The following is a 27,274-nucleotide window of genomic DNA, read 5'->3' as shown; positions in this document are numbered from 1 at the left end:
AGCTTCCTCTTCTGTCTTCTTTTCTGGCCTGTTGTTCCATCATACTTCATATGCCTTTCTCTTCTTTCTGCTCCTCTTATCCTTTTTCTGTCAATATTTCTTACTGCTCGTACAGTGTTCACCCCAGCTGTAAATCCTAATGCCTTCAGAACTTCACACTTATCCCTTGGTTGTAGGTTGCTATTGCATCATAAATGCCAAAGTGCAGTGTTTTTATGCTTACAAACACCCTTTTAGGAATCACTTTCCAAATCAAATTGTTTACGCTCTCATTAGGATTCTGCGTCTTTCCGTGTAGACATTTGTGTAACAATTCTGGCTGTGCTAAGTCATGAAAAATTGGTTTTATTGTTCCCTCCTGATTCTTGTACATACTGCATATTACCCGCTTTACACAAGAAGTATAATACTGCCAACAATAGGCGCAACACTGAACTAATTCGAAACGGTAAACAGCAAAGAGACGCTGTTCCGCGCTGTTATTCATTGTAGTATCGCAACTTGGTATTAGTGTTAATTTTCTTTTCCCTACGCTCTTCCTCTTCTTATATACACGGTTACTAAAACGTGGCATCGTAACCAGAACAAAAGTTTACGACAATATTAAACGGAGCAAGATGTTCGAAATTCTGAGGAAAATAGGAGTAAGCTGTAGAACAATAATTTAAAGTTTACATTAAAGAGAAATGTTCCAATTAATTTTCGGTAGCAAAAAAAAAAAAAAAAAAAAAAAAAAAAAAAAAAAAAAAAAAAAAAAAAAAAAAAAGTTATTTTTTTGGATTTGACCACCTCCGGCTCCCCTTAAAAGTTGATTAACTCTCTACAGTAAATTGATTTCTTAGGATGGATAGGATGTGTGACTGCTGTGTACGGACGCAGGAGGAGCTGTCCACTGCTCACGAACAGCTGAACGTGTTGATGGCCGCGGTCAGCCGTCTTCAGGCTGCTGCCTCGGAGGGTAGCGGCAGTGGGGAGACTGGTGCGTCGCATGGTACACCCCAGGTGTTACATGCTTCACCCACTGTCCCTGCTGTCCAGAAATCTTCGCGGGTACCGGGCGCGGTTGGGTCACCCTCTCCCCAAGGGGAGTGGCGGGTTCAGCGGCGTTCGCGGCGCACGAGGCGGAACGTCAATGTTGGAGGCTGTCCGGCAAGGTCCGAGCAGGCACACGGGGGGAGGGGTTTATTAGTTATTGGGAGCTCCAACGTTGGACGGGTGATGGAGCCCCTTACGGAAATAGCGATAAGGTTGGGGTAGAAGGCCAGTGCTCACTTTGTCTGCTTGCCGTGGGTCTCATCCGAGATGTGGAGGAGGCCCTGCCGGCGGCGATAAAGAGCGCTGGGTGCACCCGACTGCAACTTGTTGCTCATGTCGGCACCGATGACTCCTGCCGTCTGGGTTCAAAGGTCATCCTCAGATCGTATAGGCGGTTGGCGGAGTTGGTGAAGGCGGAAAGCCTCGCTCGCAGAGTGGAATCTGAGCTGACTATTTGTAGTATCGTTCCAAGAACCGATCGCGGCCCTCTGGTTTGGAGCCGAGTAGAAGGCTTAAACCAGAGGCTCAGACGATTCTGCGGAGGTCTGGGGTGCAAATTTCTAAATCTCCGTTATCAGGTGGAAAATTGTAGGGTCCCCCTGAAAAGGTCAGGCGTGCACCACACGCAGGAAGCGGCTACAAGGGTAGCGGAGTACGTGTGGAGTGCACATGTGGGTTTTTTAGGTTAGAGAATTCCCTCCCTAGGCCCGATAAGACGCCTCCTGAGACGCAGCAAGGTAGGAGTAGGCGAAGTGCAACAGGGAATAACAATATTAATGTGCTAATTGTAAACTGCAGGAGCGTCTATAGAAAGGTCCCAGAACTGCTCCCATTTTAAACGGTCATAATGCTCACATAGTACTAGGGACAGAAATTTGGCTGAAACCAGATCTAAATAGTAATGAAATACTAAACGCAGATCGGAATGTATGCCGCAAAGACAGGCTGGACAGTGAAGGGGAAGGCGTGTTTATAGCGATAAGAAGTGCAGTAGTATCGAAGGAAATTGACGGAGATCCGAAATGTGAAATAATTTGGGTGAAGGCCACGGTTAAAGCAGGCTCAGACATGGTAATTGGATGTCTCTATAAGCCCCCTGGCTCAGCAGCTGTTGTGGCTGAACACCTGAAGGATAATTTGAAAAATGTTTCGAGTAGATTTCCCCACCATGTTATAGTTCTGAGTGGAGATTTTAATTTGCCGGATATAGACTGGGAGACTCAAACGTTCATAACGGGTGGCAGAGACAAAGAATCCAGTAAAATTTTTTTAAGTGCTTTATCCTAAAATTACCATGAACAGTTAAACAGAGAACCGACTCGTGGCGATAACATATTAGACCTTCTGGTGGCAAACAGACCCGAACTATTTGAAACAGTCAACGCTGAACAGGGAATCAGCGATCATAAAGCGGTTACTGCACCGATGATTTCAGCCGTAAATATAAATATTAAAAAAGGTAGGAAAATTTTCTGTTTAGCAGAAGTGACAAGAAGCAGATTTCTGAGTACCTGACGGCTCAACGCAAAAGTTTTGTTTGAAGTACAGATAGTGTTGAGGATCAGTGGACAAAGTTCAAAACCATCGTACAATATGCGTTAGATGAGTATGTGCCAAGCAAGATCGTAAGAGATGGAAAAGAGCCACCGTGGTACAACAACCGAGGGGACTTCACAGCAAACATAAACATAGCCAACGCCTTGCAGACAAACAAAAATTACGCGAAGCGAAATGTAATGCGAGGAGGGCCATGCGAGAGGCGTTCCATGAATTCGGAAGTAAAGTTCTATGTACTGACTTGGCAGAAAATCCTAAGAAATTTTGGTCTTACGTCAAAGCGGTAAGTCGATCAAAACAAAATGTCCACACACTCTGTGACCAAAATGGTACTGAAACAGAGGATGACAGACTAAAGGCCGAAATACCAAATGTCTTTTTCCAAAGGTGTTTCACAGAGGAAGACTGCACTGTAGTCCCCTCTCTAGATTGTCGCCCAGATGACAGAACAGTAGATATCGAAATAGACGACAGAGGGATAGAGAAACAGTTAAAATCGTTCAAAAGAGGAAAGGCCGCTGGACCTGATGGGATACCAGTTCGATTTTACACAGAGTACGCGAAGGAACTTGCCCCCCTTCTTGCACCGGTGTACCGTAGGTCTCTAGAAGAGCGTAGCGTTCCAAAGGATTGGAAAAGGGCACAGGTCATGCCCGTTTTCAAGAAGGGATGTCGAACAGATGTGCAGAACTATAGACCTACAGGTATATCTCTAACGTCGATCAGTTGTAGAATTTTGGAACACGTATTATGTTCGACTATAATGAATTTTCTGGAAACTAAAAATCTACTCTGTAGGAATCAGCATGGGTTTCGAGAAAGGCGATCATGTGAAACGCAGCTCGTCCACGAGACTCAGAGGGCCATAGACACAGGTTCCCAGGTAGATGCCGTGTTTCTTGACTTCCACAAGGCGTTCGATACAGTTCCCCATAGTCGTTTAATGAACAAAGTAAGAGCATATGTACTCTCAGACGAATTGTGTGATTGGATTGAAGAGTTCCTAGATAACACAACGGAGCATGTCATTCTCAAGTCTTCCGAAGTAAGAGTGATTTCAGGTGTGCCGCAGGTGAGTGTCGTAGGACCGTTGCTACTCACAATATACATAAATGACCTTGTGGATGACATCGGAATTTCACTGAGGCTTTTTGCGGATGATGCTGTGCCATATCAAAAATGATTCAAATGGCTCTGAGCACTATGGGACTCAACATCTGTGGCCATATGTCCCCTAGAACTTAGAACTACTTAAACCTAACTAACCTAAGGACATCACACACATCCATGCCCGAGGCAGGATTCGAACCTGCGACCGTAGCAGTCGCGCGGTTCCTGACTGAGCGCCTAGAACCGCCAGACCACCGCGGCCGGCTCTGTGCCATATCGAGAGATCGTAACAATGGAAAATTGTACTGAAATGCAGGAGGATCTATAGCGAATTGAAGCATGGTGCAGGAAACGGCAATTGAATCTCAATGTAGACAAGTGTAATGTGCTGCGAATACATAGAAAGAAAGAGCCTATATCATTTAACTCCAATAAAGCAGGTCAGCAACTGGAAGTAGTTAATTCCATAAATTATCTGGGAGTACGCATTAGGAGTGATTTGAAATGGATCATATAAAGTTGATCGTCGGTAAAACAGATGCCAGACTGAAATTCATTGGAAGAATCCTAAGGAAATGCAATCCGAAAACAAAGGAAGTAGGTTACAGTACGCTTGTTCGCCCCCTGCTTGAATACTGCTCACAAGGGAACCTCCCCATCGCACCCCCCTCAGACTCAGTTATAAGTTGGCACAGTGGATAGGCCTTGAAAAACTGAACACAGATCAATCGAGAAAACAGGAAGAAATTGTGTGGAACTATAAAAAAATAAGCAAAATATACAAACTAAGCAGTCTATACGAAACATAGGCAATATAAAGGGCAGTGTGAGCACCAGAGCGCCGTGGTCCTGTGGTTAGCGTCACCAGTTGCGGAACGAGAGGTCCTAGGTTCAAGTCTTCCCTGGGGTGAAAATTTTTTATTTTCAAACAATTATCAGAGTTCGGGCACTCACACATAATCAACTTCGCTGTGCAAAATTCCAGGACATGTTCAGATTTGCTTGGACATATGCAGGGTTTGACGGTCTACACACGGAAAAATTTGAAAACCTTAAAAACATGTGTTTTGACAGAGCACAGAGAAAACTGTGCGACTGTGAAACTGTTGCATTCATTTGTTGAAGTTTATGTGACACACTCTTATGTTTTCATCAATTTTTTGGAAGTGATTATCACATCCACAAGAAAACCTAAATCGGGCAAGGTAGAAGAATCTTTTTACCCATTCGCCAAGTTAGGTGGGTCGACAACATATTCCTGTCATGTGACGCACATGCTGTCACCAGTGTCGTGTAGAATATATCAGACGTGTTTTCCTGTGGAGGACTCGGTTGACTATGACCTTGCGATCAAATGTTTTCGGTTCCCATTGGAGAGGCACGTCCTTTCGTCTACTAATCGCACGGTTTTGCGGTGCGGTCGCAAAACACAGACACTGAACTTACTACAGTGAACAGAGACGTCAATGAACGCACGGACAGATCATAATTTGCGAAAGTAAAGAAAGTAAAATTTTCAGTTGAGGGAAGACTTGAACCAAGGATCCCTCGCTCCGCAGCTGTTCATGCTAACCACAGGACCACGGCGCGCTTGTGCTTCTATGATTCTTGATGTTGCCTATGTAGCACATGGACTACTCAGTTAGTATATTTTGCTTATTTTTTCATAGTTCCACACAACTTCTTCCTGTTTTCTCGATTGATCTGTGTTCAGTTTTTCAAGGCCTATCCACTGTGCCAAATTATAACTAAATCTAAGGGGAGTGCGATGGGGAGGTTCCTTTGTCAGCAGTGCTAGATCCGTACCAGATACGGTTGATAGAAGAGATAGAGAAGATCCAACGGAGAGCAGCGCGCTTCGTTACAGGATCATTTAGTAATCACGAAAGCGTTACGGAGATGATAGATAAACTCCAGTGGAAGACTGCAGGAGAGACGCTGAGTAGCTCGGTACGGGCTTTTGTTGAAGTTTCGAGAACATACCTTCACCGAAGAGTCAACCAGTATATTGCTCCCTCCTACGTATATCTCGCGAAGAGACCATGAGGATAAAATCAGAGAGAATAGAGCCACACACAGGCATGCCTACAATCCTTCTTTCCACGAACAAAAAGAGACTGGAATAGAAGGCAGAACCGATAGAGTTACTCAAGGTACCCTCCGCCAAGCACCGTCAAGTGGCTTGCGGAGTATGGATGTAGATGTAGATGTAGATAGAAATACAAGTCACTGAGGAATGAAATGAACAGGAACAGCAGGGAAGCTAAAATGAAATGCCTGCTAGACAAATGTGAAGAAATCGAAAAAGAAAGATTTGTGGATAAGATTAACTCAACATATAGGAAAGCCAAAAACACCATAGGTGAAATTAAAAGCAAGGGTCGTAACATTAAGAGTGCAACTGGAGTTCCACTGTTTAATGCAGAGGAGAGAGCAGGTAGGCTGGCTCTGAGCACTATGGGACTTAACATCTGAGGTCATCAGTCCCCTAGAACTTAGAACTACTTAAACCTAACTAACCTAAGGACATCACACACATCCACGCCCGAGGCAGGATTCGAACCTGCGACCGTAGCGGTCACGCGGTTCCAGACTGAAGCGCCTTTAACCGCGTGGCCACACTGGCCGGCGAGCAGGTAGGTAGAAAGAGTCTATTGAAGGCCACTATGAGGGGGAAGATTTGTTTGACGTAATAGATGAAGAAACATGAGTCGATAGCGAAGAGATAGTGGATCCAGTATTAGAATCAGAATTTACAAGAGCTTTGAAGGACTTAATAAGGAAGAAAGGATAGGTAACATTCTATCTGAATTTGCAAAACCACTGTGTGACGTGGCAACATAACGACTATTCACGTTGGTGTATAGAATATATGAGTCTAGCAACGTACAAATAGACTTTCAGAAAAATGTCATCCACACGATGCCTTAGACTGCAAGAGCTGTCAGATACGAGAATTATCGCACAATCAGCTTAACAGCTCATGCAGCCAAGTAGGTGACTAGAATAATGTAGAGAGAAATTGAAAAGAAATCGAGGATGTGTTAGACCATCAGTTGGATTCAGGAAAGGTAAATGCACAAGAGAGGCAATGCTGGCAATGCTGTCGACAATGGAGGCCAGAATAAAGGAAATTCAAGACGCGTTCATAGGATTGTCGACCTGGAAAAGGCGTTCGACAATGTAAAATTGTGCAAGATGTTCGAAATTCTGATAAAGATACGGGTGATGGGGAGACAAATAATATACAATATGTACAAGAGCCAAGAGGGAATAATAAAAGTGGGTGGCCAAGAACGAAGTGCTCCGATTAAAAAGGCAGTAAGACAGGGAGGCAGCCTCTCGCCCCTACTGTTCAATCTGTACATCGAAGAAGCAATGATGGAAATAAAGGAAAGTTTCAGGAGTGAAATTAAAATGTAATCTGAAAGTATGTCAATGATACGATTCCTGATGACATTGCTATTCTGAGTGAAAGTGAAGAAGAATTAAATGATCTGCTGAATGGAATGAACAATGTAATTAATACAGAATATGGTTTGAAAAAATCTAAGAAAGACGCAAGTAATTAGAACAGTGAGAAACTTAGCATTAAGATTGATGGACACGAAGTAGGTGAAGTTAAGGAATTCTGCTACATAGGCAGCAAAATGACCAGTCTCGGACAGAGCAAGGACACCAAAGGCGACTTGCTCTGGAAAAAAAGCATTCCTCTCCAAGAGAAGGCTGCTAGTATCAGACATAGGCGTTAAGTGGATCAAGAAATTTCTGAGAATATATGTTTGGAGCACAGCATTGTATGGTAGTGAAACATGGACTGTGGGAAAACCGAAACAGAAGAGATTCGAAGCATTTGAGATGTGGTGCTAAAGACGAATATAGAAAATTAGGGGGACTGATAAGTTAAGGAATGAAGACCTATTGCGCGAAATCGGAAAGGAAAGGAATATGTGGAAAAGACTGACAAGAAGAAGGGGCAGGATGATAGGACATCTGTTAAGACATGAGGGAATGACTTCCACGGTACTGGAGGCAGCTGTGGTGGGCAAAAACGGTAAAGGAAGACAGAGATTTTAATACATCCAACAAATAATAAAGGAAGTAAGTTGCAAGTGCTACTCTGAGACGAAGAGGTTGACAAAGGAAAGGAATTCGTGGTGGCCGCATCAAACCAGTCAGAAGACTAATGACTCAAGAAAAAAGTGAGAACAGAAGGTTTCGAATCGATGCGAACCATTGTGAGATCTATAACGGTATGTCGAAAGCTCAATTCTACCTTCCCACTTTAAATCACATCGAAAATAGTTAAATATGAAATTCAAGGCAAGCCTCTCGCTGAATTACAGAGAATTAAAACCCATGCAGGTTACGGTGTAGGCTCTCATCAAAATCAATACTAATGAAAGTAAGTAATCGGCTCTGACTAGGCAAAACAGGAAAATAAGTGGGACAGGCTATTTTTGAAAAAATCATTCTAGAGTTGAAATTAAGTGGCTTAGGAAAATGACACTCGAATAATTAGCTCACTGAAAAATATAATGTAGACTTTTGTGTAGGACAGATAGTTCACGTCCAGTAAAGATAGGGATCGTTGCCTGCTGTCTCCCTGTGGAATGCCTCGGTGTAAAATTGGTCGTCTGTGACAGTAACCGAAACTCTCTGCAAAGAACGACACTCTTGGAAAGATTGCCTAAATCGCCACTGAGTGTTGTTTGTTTCCGGGTCGAAGTGCAGACTTCAAATGGGGCAAGTTGTCACGGTACCTGCGGTTATCAGGTACATCTTCTCACGGTGACACCAAATGGATACCGCAGTTAAGGTGAGCATGGCTGTCTGCAAGGTGATGGAGTTCATAATATCCTGGAGGTTAAGACGGCGGCAGACCTCAGCGCCAGACTTCGCGATCGTCAACAAGAAGCGGACGTGACGAGAGACTGCCTGACGGTCGGCTAGTGATCATATCTCCGCTAGCTTCGATACCTGGCTGGACGGCCTGCACACCTGAAACACAGTGCGTGCAGCAGATCTCACGGGGAGACTGGACTGCGCTGATCTCTGCCGCTGCCTCCTTGTCGTGGGTGGAGGACGGAGCGTCATCTCAGCTCTGAGACTGGGTATTGGATTGTGACGCCAACTCGAGTGCAGAGAGAAAAACTGTGTCCATCTGTGACAGCGTGACCATGGAGCAAATTTGAGAAGAAAAGCTTTTGTCATCTTTTAACAGTCTACGTCATCTTGAAAGTATCTTAATTATATGCTTTATGGGAATCATAAATTTATTCTGACCTCACCTTCCCATGCTCCTATACTTTTGCAACTTCTCCTTGGGTCTACAATGTCCAGAAAAGTTAATTTAACAGGGAAAATTCGCGTTTTACCTTTTTCGACTCATTCGACCGTGACTGCGGTCACTGGGTTTCAAATTTCCCCTTTTGTCTGAATTTGCGATTGTATTTTAAATTAGTTGATAATATCTGGTCGTAGGAGTTAGTAGTGCTTCCATGAGTGGATGAGGATCCCTAGAAAAGTAAATAGTTTGTATTGGTATTATTGTAAACAAGAAATTACCACCCACAATCGTTGGCAGTATCAAGGCTCTAGACAGGATCATAAAATTGGTCATGTGCACGCAGAGTTAAATGTCATTCAGTTTAGACTTCAAGCTCCATATAGCTTCAGAGTCCTATTAACGTTTAAAAGCTCCTGCAGCGACGCAGATGTCTCTGCGACAAGTGATTTAGACTAAGACACATAGGGCCGCGAATGTCGGGAAATAACCCAAAAGTGGATTACAGATGTAAAACATGTGACGTTACCAGATGACGGAGGGTATTTTCGAGCGTGTGCGTGAAGGTAAGATTGAGCAATGTAATACTTGCATCCAAACAAGCGATGAAAATTTCGAAAACCCTTTGTTAAAGTTACCTGCTGTAAACGTACAAGTTTTAAGATTTGTGTCTTCGCTGTAACCAAGCTAAACCTCTTTATATTTTGTGTTTCTTTTCTTTCATCCATTTTATTTTCCTTAAAGACTTTATTCAGTACAGAAAATGTCGGTTATTTACTGGTAGCAGCATAGATCAGAAGTTTATACTACTTTAGTTGCAACGCAATACGGTAGGTCTTTTTTGTACTCTATTTTGCAATGAATCAGCGCACACCGTGATACCAATAAATAAAATAATAAATCTTATCTCAATGTAAACACACAATTGTCTAAAGCATTGCAAAGAAGTACCATCCACGAAACACGAGGCTCGAAAATCGAGCCACACGTGCACAAGACCTACACATAAGCCCGAACTCACTCTGACGCAAATACTTGAATCGCTTTCGGATGATCACCTGTGACATACCAAAGGGCTCACTGCTAAACACCCAGCAAGGTATGTCATCTGGTGATGCTGCAGCAGTTCTTCGTCTGCCAAACGATTAAAAAGTCGTAACCACCATATCTAAGAGGTGCCACATTTACCAACAGCACAAGGAAATCTGACATTAAACAGTGGCCCCTGTGTGCATCACCTCTGAATTATCTAACTAGATATAAAACTAATTTTATTACTTCAAACCCACAACAAAATAAATGAAATCGGAGGGAATGAGAATGGGTGTCATTGAAAAAGTAATAAAAAGGGCCTATGGTTCACAAGGAGATTTATTAACTAATATCAAGGCTAAGAGAGAACAAAAAAAACTTCAACTATGTAACATTTGATTAACACGATCTCAGATTGGATGGCAATAGACTTGGGGAACATAACAGGAATTTACGTGTAAATGAGACTGGCTACTATGAGTGGAACGATGCCAATCTAGGCAAGCACACTGTGCTGTATCGTTCCACTGATTGGTATCTCTCGTCAAGATGCAATTAAGCATAGGATGGACACTGGGAGTGACTATTTCGAGTACAAGGCTGGTATGAAAAAAGATGGTCATGAAAACATTTGACAGGCTTCTGAAATTGCCGAAGCTGCGCAACATCACCGATATAGCCGGGGAAAGACAAGACGCTGTCGTCTGCGTGCAGGCACTGCTGTAGTGTTGTACTGCGGGAGATGACCCCATGTCCACCAGTGATTGGCTCACGTCTGCGAAAATATGAAGTTTCGCTTGGGTGTCAGGACGTCTTTACTTCTAGCTGCTCTCTCCGCATAAAGGAAACAGCTCATTGACTGTACTCCACGACCGTCGCGAAGAAAGCCCCCACTTCCCACTTTTGCTGAAAGCCTTCCGAAAAACAGCAGTTCCACCCGATGTTTTCGAATAAACCTATCACGGCCCATCAGTGGTTACCACGCCAATCATGTTTTTTAACAAGAGACCCGGTTTCTGGAAGTCCTTCCAGGGCAAAATTCGGTGTCAGAGCCTTAAAGGTCTGAGTATCAGAGTAGAAGTCATACAGGAGAGAAACTAAAACCTCGTGGCAGCGTAAGTTGTGAGAAACTCAAGAAGAGTCTAGCAAAGTCGAGAGGGAGACGGGACCAGGGGCAAATGTGTTGGCTTACGAAGGTATTAGCGTATTCGAGTCGCTTGCTTCCATTGGCAACTAGGGAAGGCTGTAGTCTCGTCAGTGATGGCGGCGTACATGACCCACCAGTAGACATGTTGTCTGACCAATTGTTTTTTGAGGATGACTCCCAGTAGTCCTAGTGCAACAACTGGAGGCCACAGGTGTGGTGGTCCGCAGGAATGACCACCTAGGTGCGACCATTGTTCCCCAGCACGAGAACAATGCCATCCCATGAAGAGAGCCCTGTCAACGTGTTCAGAATACCAGTAGATCTGTGCGTACCAAGGCTGCACTTATGTTTGGTCAGCCTCACTGGATGTGCCGCAATACATGACAGTGGTGGGGCTGCTGGATAATGCCATTGGATGAGGTCCTCACTGAGGGAAAGCTGTGAGGATTCTGTGTTACAGTCCAGATGAAAGCACACTTCAAGATGACTGTAAAACATTGGATCTTGCCCTACTGATAACCTGGAATGTAGGTCCGCATTAGCATGCTGTGTGGTGGGCTGAAATTTGATCCTGTAAGAGTAACTGGCATGAAAGAAAGAAAAGCACTGCAGGCAGTTGCCATCTTTGTTGGAACTGGTGCTGATGACTTGAGGAGAGATGTTAGTTTTATGATCCCTAAGGAGAGTGAATGGCCAGTCATAGACTTAGTCATGAAAATTCTTTATGCCCAAGACGATAGCTAAAACTCCCTTTTTGATCTGACTATAACTGTGTTGTACTGCATTGAGAGTATCTGACATAAAAGTAATTAGACATTCCACATTGACCGCATGGGAAAGGAATGCCCCTACTCCATAGCTAGACGCATCTGTGAGCAGTGTAGGAAGTAGGTTCAAATGGTTCAAATGGCTCTGAGCACTATGGGACTCAACTGCTGAGGTCATTAGTCCCCTAGAACTTAGAACTAGTTAAACCTAACTAACCTAAGGACATCACAAACAGCCATGCCCGAGGCAGGATTCGAACCTGCGACCATAGCGGTCCCGCAGTTCCAGACTGCAGCGCCTTTAACCGCACGGCCACTTCGGCCGGCTAGGAAGTAGGGATGAATCATATGTCATTAAGCAAATGACCCGGAGGAGAGACAGTTTCAGAACCAGGAATGCCCTATCACATTGTGGGGACCACTGCCATTGAATATTCTTGTGACATTTGATGTAAAGGCTCAGCGATGGTAGCCAAAAGTGGGATCAAATGCTGGTAGTAATTCAGGTGCCCAAGCACCGACTTCAATTGGGATTTGTCCTGCGGGCCTGGCAATATTTGGATCACTTCCTTGTCATGCAGAATATGACAAATGCCTGAAGTAGTGAGCACAAGTCCAAGACATTCTACATGTCACACAAAAAGATTACACATGTCTTTGTTACAGTGGAGCCCTCCACTATCAGATACTGAGAAAAAGATATCAAGGTGACGTGTCAGGTCGTCCACAGATGCAGCAGCCAGTAATATTGTAAGAAAATGATACACCTACAGATATCCTTATGATGTCAATTATTGTATGGTTACCAGTTTTGGCGCTTCAATGCACCATCTTCAGGCATTAGCTGATGCTGAAGGGGTCATCTTCATCAGTATGTGACCAGCATAACTGGTTTACACAGACTGCCTGCAGCTGTGATGTTGTCTCTCCACTGTAACTGGTTTACGTAGCAGTTCCTAGACACTCTAGCAGTAAGTGTTCAAGGTATCGTTGAAATATTGCCAGGTAAATTGCTATGCCAAAGGGAAGGCGATTACACTGGAAAAGGCCAAGAGGTAAATTTATCACCAGCACTTCCCTGGAGGCAGCACCTAAAGGAAGCTGAAGGCAGATGTAATAAATGCCAACTTTCCCAAACACTTTGCGTTTATCTATTTGAAGTGATCTCTTCCATTTTTGGAATGGTGTACGACTCAACGACAGACTAAGCATTCAAATATTTATTAACTATTATCGACGCCTTTTCGAAATTTGCTTCGGCTGTTCCCATTAAGGACAAAACAGGTAGGAATGGAGTTCATTCTTTTGAAAAGATATTCAGCGCTAGAAAGCCAAAAAAACAGCAAACAGATAATGGAAAAGAATACTACAGTAATGACTTTAAAGAACTGATGAAAAATACAACATTAATCACAATTAATTTTTTACAGAATTAAAAATATCCTTTGCTGAAAGATTTAACAGAACACTGATAGAGAAGATGTGGAGGACATTTGCTCTTCGAGTAGATTACAAATGAGTTGACTTAGTTAAAAGTCTAGTTGATAAATACAACAGAAAACATTCAACAATAAAAATGAAACCAATAGAAGTTAATGAACAAAATTTAAAAATGGGCTGCATTGTGCCTAATGATAAACCCAAATTTAAAATAGGTGATAAAGTCAATATTAGTAAACTTAAAGAACATTTTGACAAATGGTATACTGCCAACTGGTGAACAGAAATTTTTGAAATTGAATCTGTTATGCATTACAACCCAATCACTTATAAATAAAAAGCCTTAGACACAGAAGAAGTAGAAGGGAATTTTTATGATTATGAACTACAGAAGACAAAATATCCAGATGTGTTTCTCATTGAAAAAGTATTGGGAAAAAAGGGGATAAAGTTCATGTTAAGTGGGTGGGATTTGATAATTCACACAAAAGTTGGATAAATAAAGAAAATATAACTTTATGAAAATCTTCACAGGAATAATTAGATTCCTCTGAAACAGTCTAATACTGGTGGCTGAAAAGATGTCTTCAGACTGCATCTTCTTTAATAACTCCCATTTGGGGTCAATTAATTATATTAATTCAGCAGATGAAAAAACCAACTGCTGAAAAAGAAATTTTGTATATGTGTTGATAGTCCTGAAGTGGGACTACCAAAAATTACATAAATTCAGCTGCTGCTGCTTTGCCAGTCGCCAGTCTTAGACTGTCAGTCTGATGAAGATTCATTGTATCATTAATCAAATCTTCTTGAGTATAAGTATTCAAAATATCAAAGTAGTTGTGGCAACAAATTATTCTTAAAGTTCCTTCCATCCTTTGGTACAAATTGACAGAGTTAGGATTATAATTCAGTCTTCAGAGTTCTTCACAGTTTTGTTGTCGATCTTCGATTCTATATAGCTGTTTTCGTAATTTTTCCTCTGTGTCCTAATCGCTTAGTAATAATATTCACATTTATCGTCAAATAATTTCAAAAGAGTAAAAGTTTTCTTAAATGTTCGTTAACCGTTTTAGGAAAAACATGGGTAACAATGTATTTATTTGTTCGTTTCTTTCACTTAAAATTTCTTCACTTCTATCATGTATTTCATCTGATTTTTATATGGTTATCCTTAATTTTATTGATTTATTTCAACCTTTATACATCTCTTTTATTTCTTTCTTTAATAATATATTCTCCTTGTTTTCAAATTGAAGGCGAAACTTCTTCATAAATCCAATCTGGAAATTCTTCTGCAAAAGGCATTTTGGATTTCATACATAAAGAATATAAGCCAGGTTCACTGATATATTTCGTTGAATTTTGAATATATTTAGGTAGCATCATTTCAGTGCTACCAAATTTTTCCAAATATTTACGGTATTTTTGTTTAACATGATCTTTGGCCCACCTGGTTGGCCATGTGGTCTAACACATGGCTTTCTGGGCGGGAAGGAGCACCGGTCCCCAGCACCAATCCGCCTGGCAATTTGTGTTGAGGTATGGTGAGCAGGTCAGTCTGTGGATGGTTTTTAGGTCGTTTTCCTTCTGCCTCAGAAAATGCAGGTTGGTTTCCCTTATTCCGCCTCAGCCACTCTATGTCGGCGATTGCTGTGCAAACAAGTTCTCCACATATGCGTTCACCACCAACGGTGTGGGGTGGCAGAGGGGTTTAGTGGACTGCGGTATTCGTGATGGGGTTGTAGACCACTGTGGCTGCAGCAGGGACGGAGCCTCTCCATCGTTTCTAGGTTAACATAGCTTAACATAACATAACATGATCTTCAATTGCATTCCTAAGACATCCATATCCTAGAAGATCAGCAACTTGATTTGCCTAAAACAAAGGATTATTCTTCTCATCAGTAGTCATGAACACTTGCTTATGGTTCCATGTCAGCTTTTTTTGATGGGGTGTAAAATCGAGTCCATTTACTAGAAATAATTTTTAACAGCCAAAAAAAAAATATTTAAAATTTTAGAAATAAGTTTGTATAGAGTCGATTTTTCGTTGCCTCTTAACATCAACGATATTTTCCGGATAAAGCTGTTCTTTTCCGTTGTAAGTTAGACCTGTATTGGGTAGAGGTCTAGAAATATCTTCAAAGGAATAATTAGATTCTTATGACGCAGTCTAATACTGGCGACTGGCAAAGCAGCAGCAGCTGAAGTAGCCTTTCTGGCTCTGCCAGTATTCAGAGAATGTCTTCTTTAATAAGACCCATTCAGAGTCAAGAAATTATGTCAATTCAGTGACAGCTCAAGCTGTCTTAGACTGCTTTAGTGGACGAAAAATCCGACTTCAGCAAAAGATGAATTTTGCATATATTTTGGTAGCGTCATTTCACTGCTACCAAAAATTAAATCAATTCAATCTGATGAAGCGTAATTATATCATTCATCAATTGTTTTCTAGCATAATTATTCAAAGTATTGAAATATTTGAGATGACAGACAATCCTCAAATTTTCTGTCATTCTTTGGTAGAAACTAATTGAGTTAGGATCGAAGTCAAGTCTGAAACTTTCTTCACAATTTGGATGTTTGTCTACATTCCCTGTTATGTCTAAGGACATAACAATCGTAGTCAGAATCATCATCAAATACACTCCTGGAAATGGAAAAAAGAACACATTGACACCGGTGTGTCAGACCCACCATACTTGCTCCGGACACTGCGAGAGGGCTGTACAAGCAATGATCACACGCACGGCACAGCGGACACACCAGGAACCGCGGTGTTGGCCGTCGAATGGCGCTAGCTGCGCAGCATTTGTGCACCGCCGCCGTCAGTGTCAGCCAGTTTGCCGTGGCATACGGAGCTCCATCGCAGTCTTTAACACTGGTAGCATGCCGCGACAGCGTGGACGTGAACTGTATGTGCAGTTGACGGACTTTGAGCGAGGGCGTATAGTGGGCATGCGGGAGGCCGGGTGGACGTACCGCCGAATTGCTCAACACGTGGGGCGTGAGGTCTCCACAGTACATCGATGTTGTCGCCAGTGGTCGGCGGAAGGTGCACGTGCCCGTCGACCTGGCACCGGACCGCAGCGACGCACGGATGCACGCCAAGACCGTAGGATCCTATGCAGTGCCGTAGGGGACCGCACCGCCACTTCCCAGCAAATTATGGACACTGTTGCTCCTGGGGTATCGGCGAGGACCATTCGCAACCGTCTCCATGAAGCTGGGCTACGGTCCCGCACACCGTTAGGCCGTCTTCCGCTCACGCCCCAACATCGTGCAGCCCGCCTCCAGTGGTGTTGCGACAGGCGTGAATGGAGGGACGAATGGAGACGTGTCATCTTCAGCGATGAGAGTCGCTTCTGCCTTGGTGCCAATGATGGTCGTATGCGTGTTTGGCGCCGTGCAGGTGAGCGCCACAATCAGGACTGCATACGACCGAGGCACACAGGGCCAACACCCGGCATCATGGTGTGAGGAGCGATCTCCTACACTGGCCGTACACCACTGGTGATCGTCGAGGGGACATAGAATAGTGCACGGTACATCCAAACCGTCATCGAACCCATCGTTCTACCATTCCTAGACCGACAAGGGAACTTGCTGTTCCAACAGGACAATGCACGTCCGCATGTATCCCGTGCCACCCAACGTGCTCTAGAAGGTGTAAGTCAACTACCCTGGCCAGGAAGATCTCCGGATCTGTCCCCCATTGAGCACGTTTGGGACTGGATGAAGCGTCGTCTCACGCGGTCTACACGTCCAGCACGAACGCTGGTCCAACTGAGGCACCAGGTGGAAATGGCATGGCAAGCCGTTCCACAGGACTACATCCAGCATCTCTACGATCGTCTCCATGGGAGAATAGCAGCCTGCATTGCTGCGAAAGGTGGATATACACTGTACTAGTGCCGACATTGTGCATGCTCTGTTGCCTGTGTCTATGTGCCTGTGGTTCTGTCAGTGTGATCATGTGATGTATCTGACCCCAGGAATGTGTCAATAAAGTTTCCCCTTCCTGGGACAATGAATTCACGGTGTTCTTATTTCAATTTCCAGGAGTGTAATTTTGGAGAGACAAACATATGTCTCAAATTAGTATCTTGAGTTGGTGTAACTACATGTTGTTATATTTCTCGTATTAATTCATCTTCCTGATTAATTTGTTGTCTTAAGTTTTGAACGTTTTCTCTTCTTTCATTTAGATCACGAGTAGCCATTTCTTTATCAATTTGTAGATCTTCAATTTGTTCATGTAAATTTTCAATTGTTGATTGTAGTTTGTGCCCACCATATTTCCTTATTGTAGGTAAAACTTGTTTAATAACCCAATCTGAATGTTCTTCAGCTGTGGGTATTTTAGATCTAAATATAAGTTTGTATAGAGCTGATTCATTCATAAAAACAGTGTTTAGGTGCTTTCAATTACAAGGTGTTGGTAGATGACTGATGCCTAATTCAGTATATATTTTTGTGTCTTTTGAGTATGTAATCATAAAAAGCATCTCTACGCCTTTATATTCTAAAATTCTAGCTATGTCTGTTCCTTTAAACCATGGATTATTTTCTTTATCAGTTATCATAAAAACTTCTTTATTGTTATTGTAAGCTTGTTATTGATGTGATCTTCAATCGACTTGATTTTTAATACATCTGTAAAAAATTATGAAAATTCTCATTTTTCGTTACCCCTTAAGGGGAACAATTCTTTTCTCTTCAAATTTTCTAACTCTATCTCAGTTTCTTTATGTTTTAAATTCCAGCTGTTCTAAAATCCGTCCACTGAATTTCGATGAATGGCCTATCGTTATCTCTGAGAAATTGTACATAATCTTTTTAATTGTTTCAAATTTGCACAGGGGTAATTTTCCCTCTGGAATTCCATATGAAAACACTAGAATATCGTTAGTGATTAAGATGTTTTTTTATCCTTATCTGTAAACGTCAGAAATTAATTTCTCTTTCATTTTTCAGTGTGGTAATCATTTACACACTGATTTTCATAAACAAATCCCATAAATTTATTTAAAGATTTAGGTATATCTGCAGATGGGAAATATTTCAAGCGTGGAGTTCTGAAAATGAATAAAGCGTGAAATTCTTTTTAATTTTGCAAGGTCCATAACCATGGACTGTGAACGCAGTCTAAGACTGATGACTTCCAAAGCAGCCTTCTGACTGCGTTGCAAAGCCAGAAAGACTGCTTCAGTAGCCACTGCTTTAACTGTCGCTGATTTCATAATGATTAAAGCACAAAGCTCTTTTTAATGTCTTCACGCCCGGCGAAGCGCAGGAACGTATTTTCAGGGTCTACACTCGTAGGCGCTGTAATTCTATAATGGATAAAGCACTAAATTCTAAGTGAAGGGTTAAAATGTTCAATCTCTAGAATTCTGAACATACTTTCCTAGGCACATTTTAAAATCGGCAGAGATGATGTTCCACACCTTTGAAATTCCTTTAATTTGGTTTAATTTTTCAGAGCATATGCTCCGATTCTCTGAAACCAAAACTGCATAAAACACGAAGCTCTGTTTAATTTTGCAGTTCTGTGTCGTAAAACCCTGAACGTAGTGTACGACTACTTTATCTGTACCTGGAATACCTTACAAAAAGTTGAATTTTAATGAGGGAACGAACAGACTCGGTTCAGAGCATCAGAGTAGCAAACATTACGACACTGACGTTTATTAGTTTATAATCTGCATAGGGGGAATTTTCCACTCTGATATTCCATAAAAAACGATGGTCGGAAATGTTGACGTTTTCTGTTCTTATATTAATTCAATTTGATGAGCGACAGCTAAAGCAGCCTTAGGCTGCGCCAACATTCATCATAACATTAATCAGTTGTTCTTGTGTATAGTTATCCAAAGTATTGAAATTATTTCGATAGCAAACAATTCTTAATGTTTCTTTCTCTTAGGCGATATAAATTTATTGAATTTGCCACAAAATCAATTCTTAAAATTTGTTCGCTGTTTTGGTGCACATTTCTGACTATATCTATTTGCCTTTGTACATTTTTAAATTGTGCACAAATAACATAATATTCATAAATAAAATTGTTGTTGATGTTGATTACTTAATCTTAAAACAACGAAAGTTGGTCTTAAATCTGAACATTCTATAGTGGAACATCATTGGGCAATAATGTTTTTATTGCTCATTTCTTTCATGCAAATTTACAGCAGTTCTACTGTATGTTTCGTTTGATTTCCTTATATAATAATCCTTAATTCTATTCAGTCTTTATTTTATATCCTCCATGTTTTCGAATGGCTGGTAAAACTTCTTCATAAATCCAGTCTTGAAAATCTACTGCAAAAGGCATCTTGGATTTTTCATAACTAAAGAATATAAACCAGGTTTGTTGATAAATTTCGTTTAATTTTGTGTATATATTTTGGCAGCAGCATTTGACCACTACCAAAAATTTCGTATCTTTTACAATATTCTTGATTAACATGGTCTTAAATTGCATCCATTTGTCGAATTATCCTAACAGATCAACAAGTTCATTTGCATAAAACCATGGATTATCCTTTTCATCAATAATTATTAAAATATTTTTTTGTTATGAAGGAGCTTATTATTCTCTAGATCAATAAGTGGCTCCATTTGAATGGAATGAGAAACATTAGTAAATTAAAATTCTACAGCAGGAACAGTCTAAATTTCATCATAAAAATTTTTTCTCTCCTTATTTACTTCATCAACAATTTCATTGGTTCGTTCACATAACTTCACAATGAAGTAAGGTACACTGTTGAAGTGCATATTATACATTTCTTTTGTTTCATTTACTCTGTGTACACCAAAATAAATGTTAATCTTTTTTCTATTAATTTATAACCAATACATTTATATTTCCTGACATAAAATATTTTATCTTCTTTAGGTCTTCCACTACCATAACTGGATAGTCTTCATATGAAAGATGATTTTCAGATAATACACGCCACCAACTTAGAAATAATTTTTCTTGGCATACTGCTTTGATGTGGCAATGTATAAATTTGTTCTTTCTTCATCTCTGCTATATCAGATATTACATCTTTTAATTCTAGACATTCTTTTTCCTTTTCTTCCAAATGTAGCTGTAGTTGTTGGTTTATTTTTTAATTCTATAGCTTTATATTCCTTTATGTAGTCAGCATAATCATGAAATATTTCTTAAAGAGAAATATAGTAAACTTTAACTTCAATAGCTACTTTAGTTCTCAGACTCATTATAAGTTTTTTTGAAATTTCTAATACAATAAAATCCAAGTGTTTTGTACTAAATTATTTGGATTAAGTTGTTTGATTTCATTTTGGAAATATTCATCTTATAAAGCAAGAGGATCGTTGTATTTGATTTCTTTTTAGTTAAGGCAGTAATTGTTTAAAGACTCCAACAAATGATTTTGAATTGTTTTCAAGTTTCCAGGGTCTGGGAGTGTGAACCATGAAATTTCAAAATGAATAAAGCATAAACTGTTGTTCTTAATTAAGACATCTTTTTTATTAAACAGTAGTAGCCAAATGTCTTGAAACCAAGAAGACAAACATAATTCATAATACTTCTCTTGAATAAATTCTAAACTAATCATCATACTAATGACAGCTGCATTAGTTACCTCCATTCATATAGAATGAAATTACCATAGTAAATTAACATTTCTTTTTCATTTGCCATGATGCTGACCACTAAAGTTCTATAGCACTCTGTTAATTATTCAGGTGCTAAATATTTGGCACCAGGAACTCCATATGTAATTACATTAAGAGTGTGTCCTTATGTGTCACAATTTGCTTTTCACAAAATGTGTATGTGAAATAAAAAATACATAGTAGGAATGTTAGTGACAAAGGAAAAATAAGAGTGTAAATGTTTTATCTACACAGCTATCTTGCACAGCAACAAGAAAGTAGATTCATTTATTCATAAAAATTTTATCAGTCAAATGAAAAATAGTCTTAATAAATGGAGGAGTGCAAGAAGTGTAAGAAACTTGAAGCGGGGAAGTCGATAATTTTTATTCACACACATACTCAAACAATAAGCTCTCATGTATTTGTAAAGAATGTACTAGAACTTATGATGGAAATATATGTGATAGTAAAAAAAGAACGTTTTAAACAATTTATATCTCATTATAAGAATCCTTTTAACAATTTTAACGACATGATAGCTTTTCTTTGTTTTAACAATAATTATTATGAACAACAGGAGTTAAATAGAGAGGCACATGGTAAAAAATGGATATTCCCCATTCAGGATACTTATGTGCACTACGCTTCTGTGGACAAATCAATTCACTGTATCAAAATGCTCATTGTTTTCCAGTGGTTCAGCCTTGTAAGACTACACCCATGGATATGCAAACTAATTTTTCTGTCAGTCATTATTCTTTTTCCTCTTAAACTTGCTGCAATTTAACTAAAGAGAATTTTACAGTAGACGCCTTTCGCTTTGATTCATAAAGCATCTTCCGTGGTTATTCTTCAAATTGCATACATATGATTGTACATTATTGGTTGCTTTAGATTAAAAACAGCGTTTTGTTTATAAAGTGGGAGTGCAAATTACTTACCGTGTTTCTGCCTCCTTTTTATTTTTTCTCGAAATCACTGCTTCTTCCCTCCATATTACCAGTGGTTGACGATGACTTCCTCCAAGTTCAACTGCATGCTGAGAAACATAGATTTTGGCATGATGTTTAAAACATACCCGAGAATCACAGAATATCCTTGCCCCACTTGTGGCAACACCACCATTTGTTCATAAATAGTCTTAGTCCCAATGGTAATCTTGACCTGTGTTGTTTCCCGTGAATCAATGTCATAGTTACCTACTGAAAGCAATGTATGACGAGGACCTCGTAGTGTCTTTCTACTCAGGGATCTAGTGCGACGACTAATACATGCGCCCCAATGCCCATTAGAAATCTCTGTTCCCTCACACCAATAAAGGCAGACAAGCAGCAGTCCGTCTCCGCATCTATCTGTGCAATCATCACATTTTACTGGGAACGCCTTCCGGCAGCTGTTACTTTGCCATTCGTGTTTAACGAGCGCTTCTCTCGTGATTGATTCTTTCACTTCTTAGGCCAGCTCTTACTTGTTCATATTCGTAGTACTCTGGTTGAAGACACTGTTTGTGGGGATGCCCATCACGCCGACACCTGTGACACTGCACAAACACGTCACGGCCATCACGGCCTTTGGTCGCCTCATCTGTCTCCTCTGAGTGCGTCGCTACTCTAACAGCCGTGGCCAGATCTGAAGAATTATCCAGTAAAGCCTGACGTGACATTTCAGCAGGAATTCCGAGCAAAAATACGTGGATTTTAGATTATATTAGGCAACGGCCTTGCCGCAGTGGATACACCGGTTCCCGTTGGTTCACCGAAGTTAAGCGCTGTCGGGCGTGGGTGGCACTTGGATTGATGACCATCAGGGCCGCCATGCGCTGTTGCCATTTTTTGGGGTGCACTTAGCCTCGTAATGCCAATTGAGGAGCTACTCGACCGAATAGTAGCGGCTCCGGTCAAAGAAAACCATCGTAACGACAGGGAGAGCGGTGTGCTGACCACACGCCCCTCCTATCCGCATCCTTAGTGAGGATGAGATGGCGGTCGGATGGTCCCGATGGGCCACTTGTGGCCTGATGACGGAATGTTTTAGATAAAATTAAGCATCTCTTCGATTTACCATTGCAAAAAATTATACTGTTAAACAAAAACAATCAGAAGATAAAAATTCTCACTCACCAACCTTCATTTTTAAGTGCAGGGTGCAAGACCAGCAACTCTGATTGCAGCGATGCCGATGTGACAAACAGTTGCGCCGATGTCGATTGTTGTGAAGACCACTTCTGAATGCCAATTGTAATGGTGGTGCCGGCCGGTGTGGCCGAGCGGTTCTAGGCGCTTCATTCTGGAACCGTGCGACCGCTACGGTCGCAGGTTCGAATCCTGCCTCGGGCATGGATGTGTGTGATGTCCTCAAGTTAGTAAGGTTTAAGTAGTTCTGAGTTCTAGGGGACTGGTGACCTCAGATGTTAAGTCCCATAGTGCTCAGAGCAATTTGATTTGTAATGGTAGCGGGTGTCGAGAGGCCCACAGCTGTACACAAGTTCTTTCGTGTCAGGTGGCGCAAAGCCTCTTCTTAACACCTGCAAGGTGAGATCAGTAGGTGTCGTTGAACAGGCGTGGCGACGACATTACAATTGTTAGAGGCCGAACTTCGTCGGCTGATTAGTGTCTCATTCTATGACCGAAAGTGTCAGTGACAACCTGCAATAACGTTTTATTAATGTGATCGCTACATTGTGTACTGTCTTGTGGAGCACTCAGTAAACGAACCAAGCTTCTCGCACAGGTGTCAGTGAGGAATGCTATATACAGCAGTCTGACACCTTGCATAGCTTGTGCCAGGTCAGGTGCACTGGCTGATGGGGAGGCAGCACGGGGGGGTGCGGTAGTGGAGAGCAGTGGGTGGTCGGTGGACGCGCGACTCTGGGGATGCGGCGGGCCTCAGTGTTCCCGAGGGTGAGCATCTGCTTAGACCTGTAACCACGGCGTCTTCCTCATGGCAGCTGTCATGAAGGCAGAAGCCCAGGGCTGCCTCAGCACACACGGCGTACAGCCCGGAAGCCAGTGCACGTAGTGCCTGGAAGTGGTAGGCGCCCTGCAGACGGTTTGAACCAGGGCCAGTAGGACGGAGTCAGTTGCGGCGGTGACCCGACGGTAGAGACAGCGTAGGCGTATGAAGTCCATCCACAGCCAGGAGGCGGTTGAAGTACTCAAACAGGCAGCAAGCAGCACATCACCATTTACCGGCACAATTAACCTGTAACTACCGCGACCGTCATTCCACCGGTATCGGTGATGTGCACGGAACGACCGTACACTGAGGACCAGGTGTCTGAAACCGTGGTATTTAAAGCCAGGCATTCCGTCAGTGCAGCAGGTTGAGACGTGATCTGCCCTGATTTCGAGTATCAAAATGCGCTTCACCTACTAGCATGCAGGATGCTGGCTTGTGTACTAACAGCTCCCAAAATGTGAAGAGATCAAGTATTAACGTTCTTTATTCAGTGCGACACTTGTACAGAGGAAGATGGCATCGGTCCACTAGTGTGTGTAGACTCCCAAACAGTAGTTGCTACCTCAGTATAGCACATAATGGGGAGCTCAGTTCGTGGGAGTGTGGGCTTTCAGGGATGTGGCTGACGGCTGTTTCAGTGAAGCGACTGTCTCTGTTATGGCTCTGCAGATGCAAGACTGACATCTGGCAGCTGGGAGGCATCTCTGTTGGGCAGCCACAAACTCCAGCATTTGGGTAGCCATGTATTGAACTCAGCACTCGTTTTAGTCATCCTTAAGTTGGACCCCTCTTTGTGATATTGGCTGGAGCCCTGGAATCATCTTGCCTAGCAGTGGCTTGTAAACTGCCAGATTGCTGTTCATGCAGCTGCACATTGAAGCTGAGCAGTCCACATGGAACTTTCAGTTGGTGCCGACTAAGTGCTGATGTCAGCAATTGTTGAAGACTACTATTTGGGTTTGACTGACAAGTATTTGTACTGGGTCTACCTAGCTCTTTGTAACAGGCTCTCATCTTCAGTCAAATAGGTTACAAAGACAGTGCAGTGAAGGGCTATGCAATTAACAAATTAAGCTGGCTACTGTCATGAACTGATGTGCCAGTAATACAACAGACCTGACAGCAGTATCTCATAGGTAGCTTGCTCGCCTGCATGTTCGCTGGTTCTTACGCCTGGACAAAGGGCTGTTACTGCAACCAGAATGATCAATCGACGCCCTACGATTTTCTCGCCCCTTGTATACCCCCAAGGACAGGTAACAACACCAAACACGAAGAACACTAATGCACTTTATTGGCCACTCTACCTGCCGCAGAAAATTGCAACTCTAAATCATTTATGCAGCTACTGCTGGTGTCTACACTACATAGTTACACGGACATCGTATCATGTCTTCTGGGATTCTTCATTTTTGTCTGCAGTGTGTATTATTCTCATGTACATCTACCATTTATGTCTGTATATTCATATTTACATAAACTGTTGACTTTATATATTCATACAACGTTTTTATTTTTTCAGGTATTCCATGGAAGTCACTGCTTTAAAAGTATGTAATATCAGTGTAATTTTTTTGGTTTTTGTAAATTGTACTATGTATGTGTCCTAAATTGTACGACACATCTGAGGAGTGTCAGTTATTATGTGAGATGTAGCACAAAAATACAGAAATAATGTGTATGGTGTATAACAATTAATGTTAAGTGTTATTGTATCTTGCTCCTGAAATATTGTTGCACAATCTTCAGGTCTACTTTTTTTTTCTGCCCCCTGCTGAGGTCTTCTCCCAGTCCTTGCTCATTGCATGCATACAGTGCGAAAAAGAAATTCTCAGCAAAAACTCCGCAGCTTAGGATCTAAAGATTATACAACGATAGTGAGGCAACAATACACAAGAAATTCTAACAGTATGTACTATTTCCAGGAATACTTCCGTAGATGTGTAGTTTTTCTTAAAAATGAGCAAATTTACCACAGATTATGAAAGGATGCAAGGTTTTCGCTATTACTAATTGGCACCATAAATCTTTACATGCTGTTTTGTTGAATGAAGTTCCAAGCCTAATAACATGTAACTCTTGCTCGTAAAGGTAAAATTATCACCACTACAAGAATATAAAAGACATATGTGTCCCACCTTTGGATGAGATGACTGATTCTCTGATTGAATAACTCCACTGTTTGGCTTCCAGAACACTATACTACCTCTCCAACAACCACGTTGTTCCCCATTGATGCCTGCTATTGACATTACCCTGCATATGAATAAAGAGAAAGAAGTCGAGAAGAATATTTTACACAAGGCTTTCCTGTGACTGTTATTAATATCAACTGTTACTAAAATTTTATGTGCAGGGTGATTATAATAAAAGTTAAACTTTCAAAACGCTGTAGCAAACACGCCACTGGTCAGAATGACGTGAAATTGCAACGGAATATTACAGGAGAAGAGGGAAAACGTTGTTGTTGCTGCTGTGGTCTTCAGTCCAGAGACTGGTTTGTTGCAACTCTCCATGCTACTCTACCCTGTGCAAGTTTCTTCATCTCCCAGTACCTACTGTAACCTACATCCTTCTGAATCTGTTTAGTGTATTCATCTCTTGGTCTCCCTCTCCGACTTTTACCCTCCACGCTGCCCTCCAATACTAAATTGGTGATCCCCTGATGCCTCAGAATATGCCCTACCAACCGATCCTTTCCTCTAGTCAAGTTGTGACACAAATTTCCCTTCTCTCCAATTCTATTCAGTACCTCCTCATTAGTCATGTGATCCACCCATCTTATCTTCAGCATTCTTCTGCAGCACCACATTTCGAAAGCTTCTATTCTCTTCTTGTCTAAACTATTTATCGTCCACGTTTCACTTTCATACGTGGCTACACTCCATACAAATACTTTCAGAAACGACTTCCTTACACTTAAATCTATACTCGATGCCAACAAATTTCTCTTCTTCAGAAACGTTTTCCTTGCCATTGCCAGTCTTCATTTTATATCCTCTCTACTTCGAGCATCATCAGTTATATTACTCCACAACTACCAAAACTCGTTTACTACTTTAAGCGTCTCATTTCCTAATCTAATTCCCGAAGCATCACCCGATGTAATTCTACTACATTCCATTATCCTCGTTTTGCTTTTGTTGATGTTCATTTTATATCTTTCTTTCAGGACAGTGTCCATTCCGTTCAGCTGCTCTTCCAGGTCCTTTACTGTCTCTGACAGAATTACAATGTCATCGGCGAACCTCAAAGTTTTTATTTCTTCTCCATGGATTTTAATTCCTATTCCAAGCT

The 27,274-nt window shown here is 41.6% G+C and overlaps 1 protein-coding gene across 1 annotated transcript in view; it reads left to right on the top strand.

The window, feature by feature from the left end:
* Positions 1 to 25,721, top strand: part of LOC124623584 — a 94,987-nt gene extending 69,266 nt beyond the window's left edge. Inside the window, exon 5 of the mRNA XM_047149047.1 lies at positions 25,500 to 25,721. Within this exon, the coding sequence (XP_047005003.1) occupies positions 25,500 to 25,525 (26 nt within the window). The 3' untranslated portion in view covers positions 25,526 to 25,721. The remainder of the gene's footprint in view (positions 1 to 25,499) is intronic.
* Positions 25,722 to 27,274: the final 1,553 nt, after the last annotated feature.

This window comes from Schistocerca americana, chromosome 1 (assembly GCF_021461395.2).
Source record: "Schistocerca americana isolate TAMUIC-IGC-003095 chromosome 1, iqSchAmer2.1, whole genome shotgun sequence".
NCBI lineage: Eukaryota > Metazoa > Arthropoda > Insecta > Orthoptera > Acrididae > Schistocerca > Schistocerca americana.
This window is presented reverse-complemented; position numbering and strand designations above follow the sequence as displayed.